We start from the raw sequence: 25,515 nt of genomic DNA, 5'->3' as shown, positions 1-25,515 counted from the left end.
TTTCGTCACTCTACTATAAATAACTTTCTAGGGTTATTTCCATTGTTTCCCTTCCTTCCTGCTTTTCACCCGACTCCATTGCTGTCCAGTTACAATGCTGCAACTAAAATGGACTTCCATTCTTGCGTGCTAGTGTCGCCTTCATTAGTGTATCGGGATGTCGTCTCAGTGCTTCCCGCTTCAAGTTCCTTGCTCTTCTGTTTGAGTGACTTCCACTGATTGCAGCTTGTGTTTTCAATGCAGGTCAGGGATTTTTTTGGTTATTTTCTTCTCCTTAAAGTTTTTCTGCCACTGTTCTTTTCAGTGACTCTCTTCTTTTCCTGCCTTTAATGTCTTCTGTACTTCTGTCTCTCATATAGGGCTTGGTTTCATTCTTGTCCCCGTTATATTTGGGTGAGAAGATTAGTATCATGTCTACATTTCTGTTTCTCTTCTTTCCTGCAATACTGAAGTAATTCAGAAGTGAAATATTGCAGCACTTCACGTTGTGCTGGTATACTGTGTTTCTGATTGGTATAGCTAGGTGAAACGTCGTTCTGTATGTTGGTGGGCATGCAGCATAAAATGGGTATCGTGGTGACTGAATATTTATCAAAATAGCTTTGTCTGTATTCCTTTTGGTAGACACTTCCTATTCAGCCTTTTGCAAATTCTCTTAGTCATTGAAAAAGCAAAGACCCTCACTTGTTATGCAGTACTTAAAAGTACCAAATCCAATCTTCAGTTTTACTTATGTGTTTGACTGGATAAGAATAAGTATTCAGTGTGATCCTCACCACTTTTTGAACTAAGGTAAGGGTGTCACTTGAAAGGTAAAACAAAGAATCCCACATCTGCTTGTACGGGCCAGTTACAAAGGTAAAGCACTCCACGTATTGTGGTCTTTTTAACTCAAGTGTGCCTTTTTATTCTGCAGGCTTTGTCGTAATGATCCGTGTGTTTTCAGTGATGACTTGTTTGGTGGTTAAATTAACAACTGAGCAAGAATGACAGATTTTTTTTGGTTAGACCATTTTCATAGCATTTCTCTTAGCGTGCAGTGTCACAACTGCATGCAAGCTAGCAGAGGAGCATGTGAGCATGGTAGCCAGGAAAGCTTGTTGCCCTCTGGAGTAAGCAGTGTGGTGTAGGGACCCCCGGCCCAGCCACGAGCTGGCAGTGAGAGCAACTGCCTGTTACTCAGGGTGGGCTCCCCACCCTCCCTTCCCTTTTCCACCCTCCCGGCTGGAACTTCCCCCAGGTCATCCCTTCCCCACAATCCCAACTCAACTTCCACTCTCCTCCCAGTGATTTAGGAGAAGAGTTGATGCTTTCAAAAGGCTGCGGTTCCTCAGAGGATTGAGTCAGTTTTGAAGGTGGAGCTTTGCTAAATTCTGTATAATTTGGCTCAACATTTTAATGGCTCTGCAAGTTGAAGAAGATGGTCTGGGATGGGAGGGGATATATTTTTATTTAAAAATAGAATATTTTCATGCTTGTTTAATTTTCAAAGTTCATGCCAAATGCCTTAAAAACCTCAATGGGCATGTTTGCAGTTGGGTGAAGGTGGAAGACTGACAGTCACGTACTCTCTCAAGTTGTTTACAGAAATTTGCAGTCAGTGTTTAATAAATACAAAGTTAATTTTACCTCTCTAGTCCTCAAATCTTCCCAAAAACTCCTTCTGCATAAGCAGAAGACAAGATTTGTTTTCAATATATAAAATTATTTTTGCAGTATGAATACTATGATTATTAGAGGGAGTATGTAGAAGTAATCTCTTCTGGAGATGAACTTTTTATGTTGTTTTTATAGTTCATGATACAACTAGAATACAAGAACAATTCTTTATTTTCCAGATTACATACAAATGGTGATGTCTTGCTCATGTTATAACGATTGTACAATTATTAAGTTTGTAAACTTGTGCTGGTTAATATAAAATGCAACTTAATTCTTTTTGTCTTTATTATTTTAGGTCATATTGAAGTTGTGAAATTACTTGTGGCCCACGGGGCTGAAGTGACATGCAAAGACAAGAAATCATATACACCCTTACATGCTGCAGCATCTAGTGGGATGATCAGTGTTGTCAAGTATCTTCTAGATCTTGGAGTGGATGTAAGGAAGAATAAAACAAAGCGATACATATTTTTTTAGTAATTTGAAATGTTCTTGTTAGTATTGTAGCATGCTGTTTATTTAGAGGCAGGTTATGATAAAGTGAAAATAGTATTTCCCAAGATCTTCATTCACATACTTTTTTGTTATAAAACCTCATTCCCCCAAGTAACTTAAGAGCTTTGCAGATTTAGCAAAATTATTTGGAAGTACATTTTTTTTAGTAGGCTTTTTGTTTATTTGGTATTTCTTACTCTTAGTTCATTGGACTGGAACTCAGGAAATAGGAATTCAGTCATTAGCTTTGCTACACAGTCCTCTTTGAACTGCAGGAAATTAAATGCTTTTGCTTGAGTTACTTGTAAAATGTAGTTTTACTGACTTTCTTAGACCACGTAGGTTTTGGGAAATACTAAAAGTTGTGAGAAACTTCAATACCTACAGTAAGGAAGACCGTATGAGTATCGAAATGCAAAATAAATTAAAAGGCTGTACAGTACTTGTATGTAGAAAGTCTGTTAACAACAAACAGTGAAACTGCGTAAGAAATCTGCGTTGTGCATCACATTTTAGCCTTACAAGGCTGGAGAGTGCTGCCAAAGTTCTGTCTTGAGAAGGAGATCAGAATTCAGTATTGTGTTGTACACAACAACAACTTTTACATCTATACGTGTCTGTCCTACTTCTCCCCTGCCACTCCACCCTCCCACTAAAAAAATAATTTAAAAAAAAGGAAAAAGAAATAAAAAGTCCCTTTAGCCTCTGCTTTTAACGGAAACCCACAAATTCTGTTGGAAAATGGTAGAGGTCCATGCTGTGCTTAGTCTGTAGGGTCTATGCACATTGCCACTGTTGACATTTTTTCCATCTCTGTGTTCTGTCAAGTTGCATACTGCGTACAGGAAGCTGGTGTGGAGACAATTGGAGGAGGCTGGCTCGTTTGTAAAGCAATCGTACTCTTCCCCGATACAGACTTCTTGATCAAAGTACTACGTCTAGAGCTTGCTTTTAATCTCTGGTTTTGAAGACTTCCAAAATGTGATGAAGACGTTATCTCATGAGAAGAGATTTTTCTTCGTTATAATTAAATGCTACTGTTATACAGGTTTTTGCCTGCCAACTAATCTTGGTTTGGTTTTTTTTTCCTCTGGTAGATGAATGAACCAAATGCCTATGGAAATACCCCTCTCCATGTAGCTTGCTACAACGGGCAAGATGTTGTAGTGAATGAACTCATAGACTGCGGTGCTAATGTAAATCAAATGAATGAGAAGGGTTTTACACCTTTGCACTTTGCTGCTGCATCAACACATGGAGCATTGTGTTTGGAGCTTTTGGTCTGTAACGGAGCAGATGTAAATATGAAGGTAGGTGAATCCAAAGCCATACATTCACTTTTAAAGATCCAGTATGTCTTTATCAGAGGTAACTTTTCAAAGTCGCTGTGTTTGGAAGATCCCACTGATGGCTGAGTACTTCTGTGAAAAGTACTATAGAAAAAATGAGCCAGTATGTCGCTCTAAGAAACTTGATCTGAATCTGAATATTTCAATGGAATGTAGTAAATAGCCTAAAAGGATAAAAAATAAAAATGACAATTCTGTCTGGTCAATCTTGATTATATTTCAATGTCAAAATTCCACATAATTTGGTGTCCCTAGTCTCTTCATATGAGTAAGAGCCAATCATACAGAAGAATACAGAAGAACATGTTTGTCTTATAAATAAGCAGCATTAACAAAATCAAGGCTATTTCAGAGAAGTGTGTTCAACAGCTGGGTTTTTTAATTACCTCAGCAAAACTTTGTGAGCAGAGTTAGTATACGTTTTACATCTCTACTTGGTCACAAGCCTTTGGCTGCAGAATATTCCTTAGAATCCAGTCTTAGTAGAACTTCTAATTCACGCAAGCATAAAAGCAAACTATAACCTATATCTCTTATTATCTTCTGAAATGTGTAGGGTAAGGTCTTGAGATGTGAAACCTCCTGTTTTGTATTAAGTTGCTTTTTACTCTAGTAATGGAAATGTAACTGTTCAGAAATATCTGGTCCATGTCTGATACTTCTGTGTTCAGAAGTATCTGGTGTCTTGACAGGTTTCAGGCAAGGGGAAATAGGAAACAGGAATGAGAAGTGTTTCTCTTACAAAATATCTAATTACCTTTACTGTTGCCCATGTAGGAAAATAGGAAAAATTATCTCTTCTTTTGTTTCTTAAGTAGATTTGTTTAGAGTTCTGCCTGAATTTCAGCACCATCTCGATAAGAGGTGAACATTAGAATAGCTAACATTTCTGTTAAAAATGTTGGGGTTTGTGGCTAGCTTTGTGTAAGATATTTACACTGATTTTCAACTAACTAATTCTAAAATACAATTTTTTACCTATTGTTAGTGAACAATCTGTAGCCCACTGAAAATTTGGAATTTATTTAAAAATAAGCTGTTTGATGTGGAAAAATCTTAGATGTACGTCACTGCTCATTTCATATGTATTTAAACATGCAGGTCGTTTAATGAAAATGTACTTAAACTCAGTTGTGGAAAAATCCATCAGCAAAGTGCCCTGGGGAAGTAAGGAGCTCTGCTACAGGGTTTATTGCCAACTTGTCCTAAGATACACAGATCGCAGTTCATTTATTTTTGTTGCCAGCTTTCCACTCTGCATAATATCCTAGGGCTGGATATGACTGAGGGCTTAGCCTTACAGGGCTGACTTCTGTCCTACATGATGTGTGTTCTGTCATGAAAAGTAATCCCACAATGTTAAATACACGTATGTTACAGAAATAAGAACAAAAGAGAAACATAAATATTACCAAATACGCTGGGTTGCAAGTGTTTGTGACTTTATGCATATTTTTGATGTAGGAGAAAGAAGCAGGGAGGGCTTAATTTCAGAAGGATGTGCAGCAAGTAACGGCGGTTGGGTTATTTTGGCTACTCATTATCAAATACATTGTAAGTTAGGAATGAAAATGAAACACTTGCAACATTCTGTTAGGATAATTAAACACTGTTAAAGATTGCTATAATCTTTATGTTTGAACTTAAAATTGGAATCTTTGTTTTATGTATGTATACACTGTAGATAGTGACTACATTTAGTCAGTTATAACTTTAAGTAACCTTAGAAATTGTTCAAAGAATGGCTGATATCTTCAAAGTGACTGGCAAAGTTCCTGAATCCTTTGAAGTTTATAATGAGGCTGAACTTTTTTTTTTTTGAGGTGACAAAAAATTTTTTAACATCAGACCAATATATTCTTGCCTTCCTTCCCATTCAATTTTAAGTTATGGGATTCAAAGTAGAGATTTGTTGGTTTCTGTAATTTAAGAAAAAAAATCCTTAGAAGATTTAGTATGGGTAAACCCAGGTTTTCTCTTAAGCTTACTCTGAGATGACAGAATCATTTTTTCTGAAACATGATAATGATGGGGCTGGGAAATGAAGCCTGAAGCATATCGAAGAGCCGAGAATGTCAGCTGAAGTCTGAGAGCTTAGTAAGGTTGACTACTGAAGTTAGCCTGCTTCAGAAAAAGATGTCTTTACATTGGAAAGGGTTAGTAGCTTTAGCTATAGGTTGGCTGTAATTAAAATGTGTTCATTCGCTATCCAAACCATTAAGTGCAAAATTAAGCAAGTAGGATTGTGTAGGGATTTTAAGCAATTACAGCTTGAAAACAGCATTTATCCCGTTTCTGTACCAACATGTGTCTCCACTATAATTCTGTTAATAACATCTCTGTGGATTTATACCAGCAAGACTGAATTTGGCCTGTGAATTTGCACCTGAAGGTGTGAACAGCCTTGCTCTCGTACGTGAAAACATACCACTTGCACTGTTAAAAAGTGCAAGAACTGAAGCAAAAGAAAATTGTTTCCAAGTCAACTTCTGCTTCCCTGGAAACATTTATAAGGGTAAATCTTGGATTTAATCAGAAGAACAATCCCTAAAAAGTAGCAAAGGGAAACTGAGAGTATGTTGTGTAGTTAAGAATAATTTGTAGAGTTAAAATGAGTTGCTTTTAGAGTGTTCTTATTATTTATTGAAACAAAGCCTGTTCCAGGCCAGTTTCCAAGCACTGAGGCTGAAGTTCAGGGTAGTTCTTACAATTATTATAAGTTTATTTTTCCTCATAATTGTATTGCTTGTGTAATCTGATTTAATAGTCCCCTCCCATGTGCAGCTGTTTCTGTGTTGTTAGAGGTAACAGAGTGGGTGTGGGTGGTGCAGACTAGACAGTGCTTTAGAGCATTTTCTGCTGTGGATGACCTAGCGGGGAGAGCAAAAGGGAAACATCCTTATTTTTGATGGCAGGTGGAGGGTAAGTGCTTGTGCACATATGTGGGTGCTGCCTCATCTCAAGAAGGGAGAATATGTAGCAGAACGTAATGGAACAGTAGAGATATGTTAGGCTTTTTATCACCTCTGTAGGCAGCGGAAAAATAATTTCATAATTGTTTTTGTAGCCTTGTTATTGTCCGCGTAGTACTGCAGAACAGTGAATCCTGTTAAGTATCGCTACGTACTGCAGCACTCTCTCCTCACGATTCAGGATTTCCATGCATGGAAAAGCATGTTGAAATGAGTACGTAATGGATAGTATTAATTGTTTTATGGGCCCCCTTTGCTGCTTGAGAATTTAGTGACCTAAGTAGAAAAAGTATTTTACTTCCATTGGTGATACTAGAGCATAGGAGTCGTTGCGAGGGAGAGGTTTCACTTGGAAGAATGCTGTGACGTGATATTTCCCCTGACCCTCAGTAAAGCTCAGTAGTCTTAGAACAGTTAATATCTAAGTATCACTTGATAGAACACCTTGTGCTGTGTGTTAATTCTGTCTAATAGCAATTACTGTTCTTAACAAATTTCAGATGATCTTAAGAATTTGTGGATATATTTTCTCTAGTGATAGAGGAGATTTGGGTGGTTTCTTGCCTATTACCACACTTCAAATTGAGTTTCAATGAAGACAACAAAAGCTGTCAGTAGTCCATAGCTATTCCATCATGTGCTCTGATCCGATCTGGTCTTTTAAAATCTGACAGCTGTAGTTAACTTAAATATTTAGATAGAAGATCTTAAAGGCATAAAAAAAAAAAAAAATGAAGGAAAAGTTTTGAAGCTGCCTGCTTGCTTATGCAGTCCAGCCTCTGGTGTCTCTGGAAACAGTACTTTGTTCAATAAATAGAGCCTTATTGTTTCATTGCTTACAGAACTCTTTGGCTACTGGTTCTGCTTCTTTATATTCTTTCCTAGTTGACAGTGTCTAAGAAGGGAATTCTGAATGCAATCCTATATCTAGCAGTTCAGCTTCAACGCGGAAATTATCCCCTTCATTTAATTTTATACCTGTTCTGTGTTTATATGTTGATAGACAATTGCATGTTATGTTATTCCTGGGTTGCAAAGAAACCTGAGACTGTTAGACTGGAGAGAGGCACTGTGGATAATCAAACCCATTGTCTTAGAAATCTACATTAAGTGCGTTTTTGAGCAAAGTAAATCTAAAAATCTGTTATTGATTGTACCCTGGGTTTTCATTTACGACTGAAAAATTATTTTGTAGATTATTTGCTGTCCTTTTTGCAAGATCTCACTTGAGTCATCTAGTTGAGCATTCTCACTTGACCAACACGCTTCTTAGTTTCTAATGCTGTCACATTAAGTTATTCCCTTGTAAGGTACTTTTATTAATGTCCTCAATGAGACTAAGATCTACTTTTTCTGCTCCATCTTCTTACTCTTAGTTAGCCTTCCTTTGAGATACAGGTATAGCGTACCTGAGCCAGTGAGACTGCAGGCTGCTTTATCTGAGCCCTTAAAATTATTCTATCTGTTGCTTCATTATTTCCTTACTTTTTCAAAGTTTCCTCTTTTAAAGTTTAGAACGTTAGATAGCAAAGCAGCTTTTGGTCACTCACTCCAACTAAGCCTATTTTATATGATCGTTTTTCTTTAAATTAATTGATTCTTCAGCTTAAAGGGGGAGAAAAGTGAGGGAAAGAGACACCAGATGTGTAACAATCGTTTTAAAGGAGGAAAAACATTGGACACAGAGAATATGAACGGTTGGATAAAGAGAGCAGAACTAAACAGCGAGGAGAAAGATGAAAGGTAGACGTTAGAAGAAAATTCTATTTGTAAGAAAATCAGAGCATAGAGATTGCTTGGGGAAGTCATTACTTATAGTGTGATTATTTGACCTTTCCTTTAGGCCTCCAATGACAGAGGTTAAATCGATTGTCCAATCCTCAAGTGGATTTCAACCCTGTTTTCTGTGTTTCTTTGTGTCTGCTATAGATATGTGGATGTGTCTTTTGGATTATTTACGATAAAAGAAATCTCCTAGCTGAAACATCTGGAGATAACTTGGCTGTCATTATAGTGTTTTATTTCTTTCAATCTAGGTCTGAGAAGTCAATGTTTCCCGTAATTGCATTGTTGTAGGTGGCATATGCTGCTCTGTACAGTGACACGATTGAAAATTCCACATCCAACTCTGTCTAAAAGGGTCTCCAGCAGACTTTGAGTAACACATCCATAAAAGCTTTGGCATTTGGTTCCAAAGGAAGAGTAAAGATGGGAAGACACTTTGGCACATGACAGCAGTTCATGATATTTTAATACATATGTTCATATCTCATGTTCCTCCTACCACCTTTGTCTTTTTTAACTTTGTATTTTGTGAACATTTCATACTCTTCAAAGGCAATGTTTAAAATTCAAAGATGCATGTGCATCCAAGACTACTTTTATTTTCTGTGCGTGTGATATTTGCAATTTTTTGTCTGCATTTGTAGGAACTTTTTTTCTGCAGTAAAGCTTTCCCATTACCTACGATAAAGTACGGGGTGGGGGGTGGGGAATCATCCTGAAGTAGCGCTAACAGAAGATAATGGGTTTGTAAGTGCACTGAAATTGTGCTGCTAAAAATTGAAGCTCCCTTATGCGTTACTGTTGGCCTACTTGAAGGACATCTTTACTGGGTGAATGACTAAGTGCATATTTGATACATGTGTTAAATGTATAGTACCAATTGTGGTTGAATAGTTCTAGCCTAGGATTACTTGTGGTTTATGATAAATTGCTTATAAATATCACTTTGCAAAACTTCCATGAAACACATGAGGTTTTTCATGTGTTGTCTTCTAATATGTGTAAGCTTCTGTAGTAAATACTGGTATTTTCTTTCAAAAAACAAACTTAATTTAAAGAAACATGGGTTTGGTTTAGGCTTGGGTGGGGGGAAGAGTTGGACATAGGCTCGTTGCTGAAGCTGTGTGCTGTAATCATCCTCTTCGGAGTGATTGTCCTAAAGGCGTAACTGAGTGGGCATCACTGAGTTGTCACTCGCAGCTAGAGGAGTGATAAAGAGCAGCTCTGTTGAAAAGCTTGCCATGTCATGCTGACTTGTCACTGCCAGCATCCGTCTTGCAGAAGTGCATAGAAACAATTTAAAAGAGGGAGTAGAGGGGAGACAAGAAAGTAAAAGGATGTTCTTTTTTCTTTTTTTGTTGTTGTTAGTTCTGGTGGGTTACTATTACTGGCCATAAGTAAACACTGGGGGGACTTTTTTCTTTTCCAGAGTAAAGATGGGAAAACACCTTTGCACATGACAGCGATCCATGGTAGATTTTCAAGATCCCAAACCATCATTCAAAATGGTAAAAAGGGGGAGGGAGTAGTTGTGTCATCAGCTTTCCAGTATTATGAGTATTTTCCTCCTCTTGTATTGATAATAAAGTACTGAATTTTTTTCGTATCCAGTAGTAGTTCAGTTAATGGTGGAGTCTGGCATATCTGCTTATGAAGTTTGATGAGTTACATTGAACCGTTTATTTTTCAGGATGCAGGAAAATATATTAATTTCTCTTCCGTAACCCAGGCTGCAGAAAGTTTGTCTCATATGGTTACGTAATCAAATGCTTCTCCCTATTTTGCTTGTCATTAATACCAAATACCACTGAAGGCTGTATAGATTTTAAATCCAAGCAGTCATCAATGGACAGTTATTAATGTTGCTTAGATTATCATCAGTGCTGTTTTTCTAACGGAAGTATCTGTGTGCCTACGTATATTCTTACTTAGTAATTGCTTTTTGTTGTAGGAGCTGAAATAGACTGTGAAGATAAGAATGGAAATACTCCTTTGCACATAGCAGCTAGATATGGCCATGAGCTATTAATCAACACTCTGATTACGAGTGGTGCTGACACTGCGAAGTAGGTGGTTTTACTGATACGAATGCACGCTGAGAGAATTTAGAAATACATTTATTAGATTAACAAGAGTAGTATGATTTTTTTTAATGTTGTCTTCCACTTGAAATAGGAAATACTTTGTGTGTTATCCTGTACTTCTAAGTAGCTACTCAGTACGTCGCAATTTGTACAAAAACAGAAGTAGATATTCCTCAAATGTATTTCAAGTAAAAGCTCTGGAATTATAGATATATAATAATAAATCATATTTATTAGTATATAAAAAATAACTGACTTAATGCATCCTGCTAGCTTGTAAGAAAGTGTTTAATGCGTGAAGTTTTCCTAAGGCTCGGTATTCTAATTAGGTGGTTTGCTGAACCCACCATGCACGTGCACTTTGGCACACAGTCATGTTTGTTTTATTTTAATTGTAATGAAACTGTGATACCTGATTATGGTGTGTCTTAGGCGGGGTATACATGGGATGTTTCCTCTCCATTTGGCAGCATTAAGTGGATTTTCAGACTGCTGCAGAAAGCTCCTCTCATCAGGTAGGGTATGTCTAAAAATTGTATAGCTGCTTTGTACTTTGTCTTTTATTCCAGAGGGTAGCTTTTCATTAAGTCTTAATTTAGTAATACATAAAAATATTTATAGTTTACTAAGTAGCCTTGGGCCAGTGCTTGTTAAAATGAATGCAAACTTTTACAGAAGTAATTCCTCTCCCCCCCCAAAAAAAATTCATGCAACTTGAAATAATGCATCTGTAACTCTCTAATGCTGTGTTTGCGCATTTTAAGTTGGCCATAGAGGTGGGATGAGTGGTTCAGACAATAATGCAACTTCAAGGAGAAAGACTAATGTTCTCTAAAATGACTTCATGGAGCATCCTCCATTTCCTTTCCATGATGTCTTTACCTTAATAAAAATCATTCTATTCTACTTCTGTAGTGGGCACGTAATAGCTCTGAAGACTCTGTGGACTGCTACATTAATAAACTGTAGCATTTGTGGTTTATTGTTAATTAAAAGCAGCCGGAACTGTACTTGGCTTTCACTGTTTGATTCCTCCCTGAAGTTGTGGCAAGTTTTAAGGTTATTACTTCCTTGTTGTCCATTTTCATCTGGTGTGAATTCTGAGCTCTTTGAACCACTGCAGTTCTCAAAAAGTAGATTGGTGTGAAGTATTGTGGAAGCTTCAGGAACAGAATAAGAATAACAAACTAAATGGTGCTACATTAATCTGAAGGCATTTCATCTTTTTTAAATAAAGAAAAGGGGCGGGCGGGGGTTGGGGAAGAGGAAGAGGAAGAAGTTGCTTCCCCAGCTTTATATTGTCTGTTAGGGAAGCCTGGGAGAAGAACTAAAGGAGTATAACTAAAGCTACCACTGGTAAGGCTTTTTATTTCACTGTCCTGTCATGGACAAGCTTGCAAGGATTTGCTTCAGAAAAGAACTGTCCTGTAGTTGACTATATTTCTATTGTGTATGTTCAAAATGAGGACTACTTTGGCTCTTTCTCCTTTCTGCACATGGTGCTGTGCTGCCTGTACCCTTTCTGGAGATTCAGTGTGGCAAAGGAATCCCTGCAGAAGACCTGCAAGTGGTTTCTGTGACTTTCACATGAGTTGAGCAAACGTGAATGTAAATCTAGCCTGGAGCAGATAAGGACTTGAAGAGTATGTTCAGCCTTCAGACTGGAAAGACCAGATACTGCTACCAGCTTATTAGAACATGCTCTTGGTGTGGGGATCGGTATCTGCAGACTATGTACCCTTTTGCTTTTATGAGGAAGTCTCATTTATGTAAATTAAGAATATCTGATTTTAAAATTTGTTAATATTCATGTGCAGACCTTAAAAGAAAAGAAAAAAAAAACCAAACCCACATCAGTCTGCCTTGTCCCAGGATTGAAAGGCATTTAAGTTGTTAGTGGTGTTAGACAAGCAACCTGGGGCTGTGGAAAGTCATCAAAGACTACTTTCAAATTAGATTGGTAAATTATCTTAAATTGTTTGCTGTGTAGCACTGCCTATAGAAATGGGAGGAGGCTGTAGCGGTATATACAAAACCTCTATTTTGGGGCATAAGGAGTAGGAGAACTGTCTTGAATAGTAGTACTCTTAAATAACACATTTATGTATCGTTGTTGAATAATTCTTAAAAAGGGGAAAAAAAAAAATTGCATTCCCAGGCAAAAGTACCAAAACTGGAGATTTAATGAGTAAGTTTTGTTACATGAGAGCAAGACTTTTAGGAGAATATAGTTGTTTTCTCAAAGCAAAAGTGTAGCTTTGAAACATGATTTAAATAGTAATCTTCATGTCAAAAGATATGGTTACCTATAGAATTGCACAGTTAAACTTTGTGGTCTCAAATTTGAAGTTCCATAGTTCACACATTTTGATAAGAGAAATTGACAACATTCTCTAAAGGGCTCTTCTGTGAGTAATTGCTAATTGCTATTTACAGCCTTCACTCCAGCTTAACAGAGTTCTTTGCTTTCTCAGGGACTAAAGAGCTAAACTCAAGGATGAAATTTAAGTAGCTCCTGAATTCAGTAGACAGTCGCCCCTTTATTTAAAAAAACATTGAAAAAAATATTTATTTTAAAAAAATATTTATTTAAAAAAACACTGATAAATTCTAGCATATTCTTAATTTTCCTATTGCCTTCATATATTTTATATGCAATGCTAAATTACACAGAAATAATAGCAGGTAAACAGGACAAGAAAGAATATAGCCTTTTGCCTCAGTGCAGCTAATTGTCTTCTACCTTATCCCTTTCAGTAACTGTTCAAAAATACTGTGAACGGCAAGGGTGTGTTTCAAGTGAAGTAAATTTTCCGTACTTAAGTGCTTTTTTGCAAATCGCTTTTAAATTTGTTTAGCAAGCATTTCTTTTAAGAGTAGATGTGAGCAGTTTTGTGAAAGGTGGTGTTATATAACGGTTTTACAAACTACTCGATTTGTAGGTTTTGACATTGACACACCAGATGACTTTGGCAGGACTTGTCTTCATGCAGCTGCAGCTGGAGGGTATGTAAAAAAGCATTCATGCTTTCATATTTAGAGTTCTTTTTTCAATCGCTGATCATTCCTGTTTTGTTTTGTTGGGTTTTTATTTTAATTATTTCCTCTCTGTGCTTTTCCTTCCTTTTCCCCTTGGAATGTATGTAAACATGAAAATAATTTCAAGATGGATTCTATCTGCCAACAATAAAAATAAAGCAAATATTCAGCTCAAGTAATTATTGGAGTACAGTGTCCAAGTATCATCAGCCTTATCTTAGGTTTGTGCTTGGGGATGAACTGAATTTTACTTTAGATTCCCATGGATGATGATATAATTTTTAGAATTTACATCAGTCAAATATGGCATGCCCAGCTAAGAATACTGTAGGACATGAGGTGGAGAACAGCAATTTGGGAAATACGTTTTTACCACATCCATAAACAAAAGGCCAGTCTAACCAAATTAAAAGCCATAATTAAATTCCAGAGTTTAGGTGGATGAAGTAGTCAGAACTACTTGCTCATCACTTGAGTTGTGATCCATATTGATTATTGTTATTGTATTGTAGGTTTTCTATAGCAGCTACTCAAAATTGCCTGGAAGAATTGGGTAATAAATTTCATGATACACTTTGTGGGACACAAGAACTCCATGATATCAATATTTTCATTTTTCTGTTTCAATGTTGTTTAAGTAATACTGTTAAGTAATCATTGTAAGTCAAAAGATACTTGATCGATACATCCTTGTCGCAAATGATTAAGGTTAAAATGCTATCTTTTCATATAAAAACACATAATTTGTGACACATTCCCTCATTCATCTCCAGTTCAGGAAAGTTACTAAGGTAGTGTTTAAACAATAATCACTATTGTACATCTGTTATGATGATCATATTGTATTGAAAACAAATTACATGAAAAAGTAAAATATATATGTTGCAACTTATGTTTGGCCTTACAATATATACGGTGAAAACTTGCCTCTGTGCTGGAATCCTGGTAGCAAAAAGCATGTGACATGCAGGTGTTTCTTTAAGAATTGAAATTTCTATTGAATTAGATTAATGTTTATGTGCTTTGTGCATGCAATTTGATATCAATAAAATTTCTATATATGGACTTGAAATAATTGATATTCTTTCCTGATTCGGTTCTGCAATTATGAAATCTATTTTACATACCAAAATATATTTATCAAATTCTTCATACGATAGTTCAGTTCCATTAAAAATAACATGAGATGTATATGTGTAGCAGTTCTGATATTTGCAGAGGCCAGTATGAAGGAAATAAAATTTGCAATCATAAGTAATATTGCATTAATTTAATAGGAATTTGGAGTGCCTAAACCTCCTGCTAAATACTGGTGCAGACTTCAACAAAAAGGACAGATTTGGGAGGTAAGACATTCTAGATTTGTATATTGTAAAGGGCTGGTAAAAGCATTACAGAAGTAGCATGTTGCAGTGTGCTAGTCTGTGTTGTGTTCCAGTGTAAATGTTTTTTAAGATACAGTGTCTCTCATAAACTGTGCTTCAGCATATGTTATCAAAAGTTACAAACATATTTTGTTTATTGTGTTTTGTTAAGTAGATGTTTAGTCTTGTTTTTAAAGACTGAGTTCCATATTCAACTGTACTTTTTCTGAACCTTATTGTTTATAACACAGATCTAATGAGTTTAAATTGCTCGTATCCAAGGACATTAGTGGTATTTTCCAAATAATGCATTAGTCAAACCGAGAAATCTGTGCTATTTCTAAGCTTTTTTTAATTAAAAAATCCTTTTATTATATCTATCTTTTTTTGCTTCCTTGTTCATGCTCTGGTTCTGAACACTTCTGGAATGACATTCATTTCTCTTTTTAGGATTATTTAAGTTTAGATGGCATGATCAGTACTTGTGTAAAATCTCACATCATATCATGGATAATATGATTTTCCAGGATGTGAATGGCAGGAGTAGGGCTTGAGGATAATGTTACGGATCCAAAGTTGTATTTTGCTTTAACTCTACTTCTGTTCTTTACCGAGAAAGGAACAACAATTTCACAACTTTTGTCATTGAAAGTTGTGGGGGTTTTTTGTGGGTTTGGTTTGGGTTTTGGTTTACATGCATGTTACAGAGAGCAATTATTTCAGAAGAGGGGAAAGATTAAAACAGTTAAAATTGGAGAGCAATGGGAAAAAGTAATTTTAGGGAAGAGGTAGGACACTTAAAGTTGTCTGACTGTCTCCTCAAAATTGAGATATTTATAGTAATAATCTCTTCTAAAAATAGAAAATGGAATTCTGAGTCATCTTGGTGGTTTTGAAATATTATCCAAACTGGTGGATCTAGAGAATTATTTACATATTTGAAGCTGGAATGAGTTTCCTCTGAGATTATACATCGTTATATTAATATGTCATGGTTTTGTTATAAGAAGACAAGCTGTATATTTAAAAGTTTTCTTTAACAAGACCTCTGCTATGTTAGTATAGTTTAAAATAAATAAATAATGCTTCCCTCTCAGACAAAATTCTGATCTGCTTGTCGAAAATATGTACTTGTTAACAGTTGTATTTTATTTTTACCTTGCTGTGCAGTCCTTGAATTTCTCCATTTTTATTCCATGTGGCTTAAATTACTTAAATAAAAATAAAATTTCTAGTGTAAACTTGATTTTCCTCTAAATGTCTGTACAAGACAGTTGATACAAAGCTTCCCTTAATACAAAGTTTGTGCATATTTTAGCTGACAAGTAGATACTGTTCAGTATTATTAAATAGCCCCATTTTTAAGATAGTAATGACACACTACAAATACTAGTTACAAATGTAAGGATTTAAGTTTCATTTTATTTTGCTTTATCTGTCTCTAATATTATTCTGCTGTTATTTACCATTGTACTTTTTATTTAAATGTGTACTAAAGAACTCCACTCCATTATGCTGCTGCCAATTGTAATTATCAGTGCCTGTTTGCCCTTGTGGGATCTGGAGCTAGTGTGAATGACCTTGATGAGAGGGGTTGTACACCTCTGCACTATGCAGCTGCATCAGACACAGATGGAAAGTAAGTGGCATGCTTTGTGCTAAAGACTTGCTCCTTAGAGACATTTGAGCTGTGAATTTTGTGTATGTTCTGCCTTCAGATTTGACAAATGCATTTTGGATATTGATGCTTAAAGATTAAACTTCACAGTGGATTATCCATTGTATGTAAAATATTTTATGTCACCAGTATTTCTGAGAAAAATGAACAATAGTAACATGTATCATAAGTTTTTAGTTATGTCCTATAATGCAGATGTCCTAATTCAGGAATTCATTAGGAACAGAGTTTTCAAACCTACCTGCTGTGCAGTGGTTGAGTAAATACCATTTGTAGGGGTTATGATGACAGTTGCGAGCAGTAAGGTCATTTGGCTTTAAAATGAAAATATGATGATGATGATGGTGTGTTTTATGTAAGGTTATTGATGTTGCCCAAAAATCTATGCAGTTAGTCAGAAGTACGCTGTAAAACTAAACTGTGAGTTACCATAGGCCTACAACAGGATAGAAGTTAACTCAGCATTTCAGTATGAGATGCTTTATCTATTTCATGTTTGATTAAACTATTAATGTGTGGCATTACAACTCCAGCTCTTGTTAGTGTTGATTTTTGTGAGGTTGCACTTGCATGCATTAAATGCATCCAGAAACTTTCATAAATCTGCAAACGTCTCTTGCATGTATGTATTTTGTAAGTAATGGTTATAATTAACATGGTTACTAATGACTTCAGTGCTTTACATGCAAAGCTTATATAGATAGCACAAAATTGATGAGGTTACTTCAGCTCCAGACATCATATGTGTTGAGGAAACTTGAGAAGAATGCCGCTTGCATGTGCACACGCTCACATACAGCGGTCAAAACAAGCTGGTGCGCAGCGTAGCATCTCAAGTGCGCACAGTGGCACCTTCACTGCAAAAGTGCTGCCGAGTGCTGTGTCATCTTGTTTTAATACAGCACCTTTTAAAACATGAGGTAGCAATAGGAACAAGGTGGCGTGTAACTCACAGGGTGGGTTTTGAAGGATAAATAAAGAATACTTTCATGGCCATTTAACTAATATTTAAAGTACATGCCTTTTTTAATGTAAAGCCAAACTTCAAAATGAAATTGCTGCTTTTTAGATATACTTTCAATTCCTGCTGGCGCTTGCTGAGATAATTTTACTTTAATTGCCTTCCTACAAGTTGAGCTAGGATTAAATTTAGCTTCACAGTTGCTCTGAAAACCTCCAAACTATAATGGTTCTTCAGATGACATCGTTTTGCCATCTGCCTTACAAAAGGCATGAGCAAGAATGATGATGGCAATACTGCAGAGCTTTGGGAGGTAACTCAAAGAATCGTCTCTGGAACCCACACGATATTGCCCTTCTGATTAACAGTTGGCTCTCTGGAAGACAGGCTACAAAGCTGAATGGCCGGAGAAGAAGCTTTTTATATTGATGCAGCAAGATAATTAGTAACAGCTGGAAAAACCAGTACTGCTCAGCTCATATTCAAAATAGGAACGAAGCTAAAAATGATTACTGAGTTGGAATATAAAGCCTGGGGCTGGGGGGGTGGGGAAGTCAGGAAATTATCTATATAGAAATTCCAAAGATATTTACATGTATTTGTATAGTCTTTGTTCAGACATCTTTAAAGACAGATTTTAGAGACAAGGACACTTTTGCTGTAAATTGTTTTCCAGCTTCTTCCTCTATGAAGTATTTCTTTTGTATATGTAACAAATGCTTCTAATCTGGAACAAACACCAGTAAGCCTCGTTTTGACAAGACTGGAGAGAGCAGTGATTGCAGAATGAGATATAAACTAAGCAGCATCTTAGGGGAGAAAAACCCCACACTCTTTCTATGTTAGAACTATTTAATAGACAGTAAAATAAATGGGGACAAAATTTAAGTTACCTGGGCTTTCAGGAAGTTTGATTAATCTCCTTTTAAAGAGGCCTGTTGAGGTCAGTTAATTATGTAAAAGATGCAAATCTTTTTCATGGGTAAGAAGAAACGGCAAAAATAATAATCTGTTTTGCATTGGAAGGAATGGGTACTCAAGGATTTTTAGTAGACTTTACTTCCAGCAGGGTATTTAGCGTATTGTGGTTTTTATGGGCACACAAATATATGAAGTACGTAAGTTTAGATAGCCAAGGCCAGTGATGTTTGACATTTATAAATGAGCCAGGAATGTTAAGACAAAGTCGTTGATTAAAATTGACAAAGTTAGACAATTGGACAAATAAAACGTAGGGACAGTAATCCTCACTCAGTGGGACAAATTGACTTGTCTTTGGCTTCTCGGAAACCTTATCCCATTTCAATTCAAATAACATGCAAGCACAGCTGCCATTCATGAAATCCAGGCATTTGTTTATGGGGCAAATAAAACCCGAATTATTTGGTTAAAAACGAACATATGCATTACAGGTAGCTTTTTGTTAGGTACATTGAAGATGTAGTAACGTTATTTACATCCTGTGTTACTTACGTTATTCAAGACTGGAGAGTTTTTACCTTTTTCACTACCTGCCTAAGTTCTTTTCTCCTTTATGGTGGGCACGAAATGATGAAATGAGAATGCACATTGGTATCGCTCCTGCTGTTCTCAACTTTGTAATGAGATAGTACTTTATATATAGGCGCTTCTTAGTTTGTAGTTTTTCCTGCAGCTTTTTCCCCCTTTCATCTTCACTCATCTTGTTTGTTACTTTCAACCTTTGTCTGGAAAAGCAAATGTCAGGTCTTCACTTCAGTGAATTGCTGTTGTTGCACATGGGGTTCTTGGGCCCTTGACCCAGAACAGCTGTCTTACGTTGAAATGTGTTTCCATTTCATCGCAGCTGGTACTGGATCTGCTTCAGATGATGAATTTGCACTGTTCCATCTGCTGTCTCCAGGCCCTTCCTTGAAAGAACTTACAACGACTTCTGATGTTGCAGGGTCATGCTGTCTTCCCTTAGGAGATGGCTGCTTTTGTAGGATTTCTGCCTGTATTTCTCCAAGGTTTGAATGTTCCCCAGAGTTTTGAATGATAAAGTTTCTACTCTTAACAGCATTGATCAGAGGTCATTTTAGGATTCGTTCCTCTCAAATCTAAACCTGCCATGTCCTACTGCAAGTTTTTCACCTGACATCACAGCATAGCCATATCATAGAAGTACGAATGTTGAAATTTCCTGAAACTTTCTACCAAACAATTTTCCATGAGATAAATGAGAGCTAAAACCTTTATATTGTCAGTGTAACCAACTGGCTTGTTTGTCACTACCGATAACGGTGATCTGTGAGACCTTCAGATAATCTGTGCTAAGGAAGAAAGGTCCCAAGCTGGATTTGACAAGATAATCTATTTTGTAGCTTCACATGCGTTTTATTTAAATGATAAAGGAGAAACATTTCATAATCCCAGGAAGAAGGGATTCTGTACACTTCAGGAAGACACCAAGTTCAAGGTCATGACAGTGACTTTGCAAAATGTTAGGATAGACAACATATAATTATGAGTAAGTTGGCTTATTGGTTGGAATCGTTTAGTATGCATGCATGGAGTCTCTTAAAAAGAGAAAAACAGAGAGAAGGAGCTGACTTTCATAACCTGTTTTTCATCTTCCCTGCTGAGTATCTGTGGTTGAAACTATGCTGATCTTGTGCTGTCTTAAACTTTGTGTAGTGGAAGTAAGGAATTGTAGGATAAAAGTATCCCAACAGCTGAGTGTGTCTGCTATATAATAAATCAATAAACGGGTGTCTGGTAGAAGTGTGTGTGTGACTCTGGATACGTATCATGAAGAACTCAGCTATTGGTTCCCTTCCTTCCATATCAAATACGAAAGAATGCACTGATACATGAAAAGACACAAAACCAGTAATGAGTCATATTAACAAAGGCAGCTGCAGTTGTACTAGCTGGGAGGAGAATGGCCAGGAAATACTAGTATTAACCAAGTCAGGTAATTCAGAGGATGCAGGATGTCCGCAGAAAAAGGATTCTTGCAAATTTTGAAAGCTTTGTGATTGACCTTAACGCTTGGTGTAATGAGTTAGGTGTTCTGTACTCCTAGCCAATATTGCATGTTAAATCAGCGTTCCCGTGTGCCGTATCCTATTTTCCAGTTGAATTGGAACAATTTATCGCTTAGCATAAAGTTGCAATTCCGTATTTAGATATATGGTTGCATGTGTCAATTTAAATAGGTGCCTGGAATACTTGCTAAGGAATGATGCCAACCCGGGGATCCGAGACAAACAAGGATACAATGCAGTTCATTATTCAGCTGCTTATGGTCATCGCTTATGCCTTGAATTGGTAAGAAAACGTGTCATAGATGAAAGGTGTAACAGCTGCTCTTAGAGTGTGATGCAGACGCCAAGGGATTCCTCCACCTTGGTTCTTCATCTGTAAAATAAGTCAGTAGTGTTTTTCAGTCCCTTTGAGGATAAATACTTAAGCACTTAATACTCTTCAAACAGGGCAAGGTGAGGAGCTAAGGTGCTAGATACTGGCTTAAAAAGATAATACATTCTGCGATGAAGAGAGAACTGGTTGAGGATGTGGGGTATTAGTTTTGGGGATTTTTTTTTCTTAATTTAGAATACACTGCTAAACTTTTTCCTGATGGCTGAAATAAAGGAACTACAGGTTATCCCGCTGACAAGTGTTGAGCAATTTCACAAATGTCATCTGAAGGAGCAAATTAAAGTGTACTGATAACCTGCAAAGTAAGGGTGCCTTTTTAAATAGTTCACGTACTTACAGTAACTAATGGCCTCATAATAGTATATCGGATAATAAAGTCTCAGGAAGTTTTTTATTAATCCCTTTGCAAAAATGTGTATGTTATTTGATATGCTAATTTTATCTTCTCTGTGTTATACAAGTTAATATTTTTACACAAATTATACTTTTCTATTCAAATGTATTAAAACATGAATTCTGAATATTTTTAATTGCAGATTGCAAGTGAAACACCTCTAGATGTTGTAAGTGTATTATTTCTCACTGTTAAAGTACTACTGTACAGCAAAAGAGAACATGTAATTTTAGAAATACTGCTTATTTTTAGACTTTTTCAACTATTTCTTCAGTGCATAGATGTATTACTTGATTTCAGTTACAATTTAGATTTCATTGCAATTAGAATTTTAAAATAGAAAAAAAATTAAAAAAACATTTGTCTGACAATGTTATAAAAGTGTGATAATGAAAACTTAGTGATCTGAATGTATTTGGTATTTTTCAAACACTTTCAGTGTTTTAATTCAACTAGTTTACTAAATTAAATATGGTCTTGAAAAAGACCCAGAATTAAAACTTCAAAACACATCTGAAAGTAACAAATGGAAATGTATATACACAGATATTTTAATCTTATTTTGTAACGCTTGTGTCTTTTTGAGTCCATTTCTTCTTTTTGGGAAGTGTGGGGGTTTTTTTGTTCTGAGAATCGATATTCCTTTCTGGCTTTTCATACTGCTTTTCTTGCTGACTTTTCACCTATCTAAATGCTTACTTGTTTGGGGGTGTTTTGTTTGGGTTTTTTTTTCCTGCTACTACAGCTGTTCTCATCCGTCCTTGTCTTCCCTTTGTCTGCATTTCAGCTATATTATTTCATATGGCTGCTTCAGGAAAAATAATAATTTTAGATTAGTTTCTGATTTAATTATTGCATTCCTATGCAAAGTTAACTGTGCTTGGGAGATGAAATTGGGGGAGGGGTTGCAGTCACTGCAATTCAAACTCTTTATAAAAGGTTGAAGGAGATCTAGAATTCCTAAGGAAACTGTAATCCTACATTATTCTTCCTATTTTTCTTCCTTTTATTTTTCAGTCCATGTATACTGGATACTGTAGCAATTATTGCTGAATGTTTTTAAAGGTGAGGGGGTTTGGCACTCACTCTGATTTTCTCTCTGTTAAGCTGATGGAAACATCAGGTACTGACATGCTGAATGATTCAGACAACAGAGCACCTATAAGTCCGCTGCATTTAGCTGTAAGTATTTCATTCGTTAGTGATGACAGCTCATCTAACGGCAAACAGTTGTTGACGTAGGCTTATTCATTCTGGATTTTTTTTTAAATAGGTCAATAACGGTAAATGAAGCACAAAAATATGTACTAATATTCCTGGAAAAGCTGTATAGGGTGATTTTTGCATTTCACTTCTAACTTGTTTCATGGAACAGCTTTCATTTGGAATCTTACAATTAAGATTTATGTTATAATTTATACTAATAACACTTATAGAAGACTTGTTCGATAAGTAATGATTACATTTTTTTTTTGTCATCAGCGTTGTTTTACCCTCATCATTGTTCAGCATGAGAAATGTTTGTCCTTACAACTTTAAGAGAGATTTGCACAAAGAGTAATGTAAGAGAGGACCCGATGAAACTGCCTGTACAAATATACCCAAAATACAGAGTAACCAGCAAAATATGTAGCTTTCATCTTTTCACTGGACTTTGAGCAACTGGAAAACCACACTGTACTTTTTGGAAATAGCCTAAGTCTCATGCAGAGTGTTTGTGTGTGTGTGTGTGTGTGTATGGTCAAAGTAAAAAGTAACAGTTAATGCCGGTAAATGAAAGCAGTTAGACTGTTCCTGGAAATTAGTTTTGTCTGTGGGCAGAGGTTATGTATCCAAGAGTATATATCTATTATGGAAATTATAAAGCCATAGTTGTAGGTGTTTATTTTCATTATTAACTTTGAAACGTTGTCTTGACACATATTTACAAAGTATTCTCTGTGCTATTTTTTTACCTTGGTATATCCATTCTGATCTCTTAACTGTTTCATCCCCTAAGTCACTTCTGTTTTACCAGTTATGTTAACTGTAGCTATTCGTACTGTGTTATTTTTACTGTGTTAATTTTATTGGCTTTTTCTTTTTAAAATATTCTTATTTTAAAAAAATAACAGGGGTTAGTCAAGTTTGCATGTGTTCCTCACTTGAAATAATCTGATGGTAATTTAACTATAACATAAAGCAGTGAAACATGCAATATTCAAAATACTGGTAGTTATACAACTTAGAGACATCATTTTCTGAAAGTAGTTTCAGTTGCTGACTGAAAGGATAAAAAAAAAAAAAAAGCCACTAACATTGCTGCAATTTTGTATGTTTTTTTAATTAGTTGTAACTATTGTAACCTGCTGCATCAGTAGCTCTTCCACAGGTTAAAACAAAAATACCATCTTCACAGTTTCATTTACATAGTGCTGGTAAGGAAAGGAAAAATGTGAAGGGCGGGAAAACTGAAGAATTTTCTTATTCTTGTAGGCTTATCATGGCCACCATCAAGCTCTGGAAGTGCTGGTACAGTCACTGCTGGACCTTGATGTGAGGAATAATAATGGAAGGACACCGTTGGATCTGGCTGCCTTTAAGGGTCACGTGGAATGTGTAGATGTGCTTATTAATCAGGGAGCATCAATCTTGGTGAAAGATTATGTTGTAAAGAGGACCCCTATACATGCTGCAGGTGTGTGCTAACCACTAACCTCTAAAATTCCGGCTTTCGAAGTGGCTCATCTTCGTGTTTAGAAGTCTCGTATCATTAATGCTCTAAGAAATGATGTTTAGGAATAGACAACTTTCAAGGTATAAGCTCTGCTGAGAAAGCTGTAACAAAGCAGTTGCGGACAGAAACCAGGGTTAACCCAATAAATCATTTCAGCTCGAGGCTCTGCAGGAGTGCCCTGTCCTTGCCCATTCAGCTAGCTAGGCTGGCTGTGCTGGCAGACGTCAGTGACATGTTCCTGTTTCTCTCCTCGTCTTTCGTGCAACCCAAACTGTAGGCCCAAATTTAGATACGTGAATCGTATTGCATGTCTTGGCAGCTTTGTAAAATACTTCCAAAAATGACTGGAGTCTTGGAGAATTTTGTGAGTTTGAGAAGAGACATGAAAACTATACATTGGGTTTTTTCCAAGGATTTAAATGACTCCTGAGCGTTTTGGAAATAACAGCAATCCTTTGCAATATTTTCTCACTGCATTTCCTAGAAAAATTCTATAAACCTACTTTTTGCAAAGTCTAGCATTCATCGTATATTCTCATTTCTTCCTCTTTGAAAATAGACTTACTTAGATTGACATTTATAGTTACGGTACTCTAGAAATGTTGCAGTAGAAAGAGCATTAGGGACAAAATATTGTCATTCTAGCCGTTTAATTTGTTGTCCATGAGCACAAGCTGTATTGTTATATTTGATTTAGTTTCTCCGAACTTGTTAGCATTTCTGCCAGTTAAAGAAGCATGAATTGTCACTGTTGTTATGTGGACTGAATATTGCAGCTGTGTGTCAGAAATAATTTCTTCTCCAACGAGCGATCACTTATCTTTCATGGGTTGCATTTAAATGTGATTTCTCAATTTTTTGTTGCTTTTATTTTTCCCTTTTTTAGCTGCTTGGTTAATTACTTTTATGCATTGTATTTCCTTCCCCTCCTTCTAAGTATGATTTCAGTTATTATTTCATAGCTTTACACATGCTATGCTTGCTACAACATCTGTGTATGATTAGCTAGGTATGTGTTTACCTGTGCCTTAAAACAAGCAAAAGTTATGATAATTACTGTATTTAATTATTTCTTCTTGTGGATGTTGTAGAAACATATATTTAAATTATGGTTAATGTGTACACCTCATTTATATACAAAAAACAAATAGCTGTTGGCAACTGACAGTTGGAATCAATTACTTTTAAAACTATACAGTTGAGAATGCCTGATTTCTGAAATAATTTCTAGTGTTTATACTTTTTGCTTTAATTTAAGTTATAACAACGGTGAAGTTGTACAGTGGGTTCTCAAGCTAACAGCCTTCTAGTCTGAGCAGGTTACCAGTATGTTTGAGCTGTATACTCAAAGGCAACTGATGTAAAACTGGTTGTATTTTTATGATGTTTTACAGCTACAAATGGTCATTCGGAATGTTTGCGGCTGTTGATAGGAAATGCAGAACCACAGAACGCAGTGGACATTCAAGACGGAAATGGACAGTGAGTTCAAATGATACATATTCTGTTCTTCACAAGTTAGTGTATTTTATTAAAGGAAAACCTAAATATTTTACACTAGCGATTTTTAATTTATGAATTTGAAGGGAGATGATATTTGAACTAGGACAAGTG

The 25,515-nt window shown here is 36.1% G+C and overlaps 1 protein-coding gene across 4 annotated transcripts in view; it reads left to right on the top strand.

Annotated features, from left to right (window-relative positions):
- ANKRD28 (ankyrin repeat domain 28) overlaps positions 1-25,515 on the top strand; it is a 128,596-nt gene that overhangs the window by 88,991 nt on the left and 14,090 nt on the right. For 3 of the 4 annotated variants that reach the window (XM_056336589.1, XM_056336588.1, XM_056336590.1), the window contains exons 7-19: positions 1,958-2,100; positions 3,255-3,467; positions 9,693-9,771; positions 10,215-10,329; positions 10,780-10,862; positions 13,290-13,353; positions 14,664-14,732; positions 16,249-16,389; positions 20,569-20,680; positions 21,328-21,354; positions 22,293-22,367; positions 23,661-23,862; positions 25,296-25,383. In XM_056336589.1, coding sequence (XP_056192564.1) covers positions 1,958-2,100; positions 3,255-3,467; positions 9,693-9,771; positions 10,215-10,329; positions 10,780-10,862; positions 13,290-13,353; positions 14,664-14,732; positions 16,249-16,389; positions 20,569-20,680; positions 21,328-21,354; positions 22,293-22,367; positions 23,661-23,862; positions 25,296-25,383 — 1,411 coding nt within the window. Of the gene's footprint in view, positions 1-1,957; positions 2,101-3,254; positions 3,468-9,692; positions 9,772-10,214; positions 10,334-10,779; positions 10,863-13,289; positions 13,354-14,663; positions 14,733-16,248; positions 16,390-20,568; positions 20,681-21,327; positions 21,355-22,292; positions 22,368-23,660; positions 23,863-25,295; positions 25,384-25,515 lie in introns of those variants that run through there. The other variant, XM_056336591.1, reaches the window with a different exon arrangement.

The sequence above is a fragment of the Falco biarmicus genome, chromosome 4 (genome assembly GCF_023638135.1).
Source record: "Falco biarmicus isolate bFalBia1 chromosome 4, bFalBia1.pri, whole genome shotgun sequence".
In the NCBI taxonomy this organism is placed as follows: domain Eukaryota; kingdom Metazoa; phylum Chordata; class Aves; order Falconiformes; family Falconidae; genus Falco; species Falco biarmicus.
The sequence above is the reverse complement of the archived record's forward strand: the minus strand, read 5'-3'. Positions and strand labels throughout refer to the sequence as shown.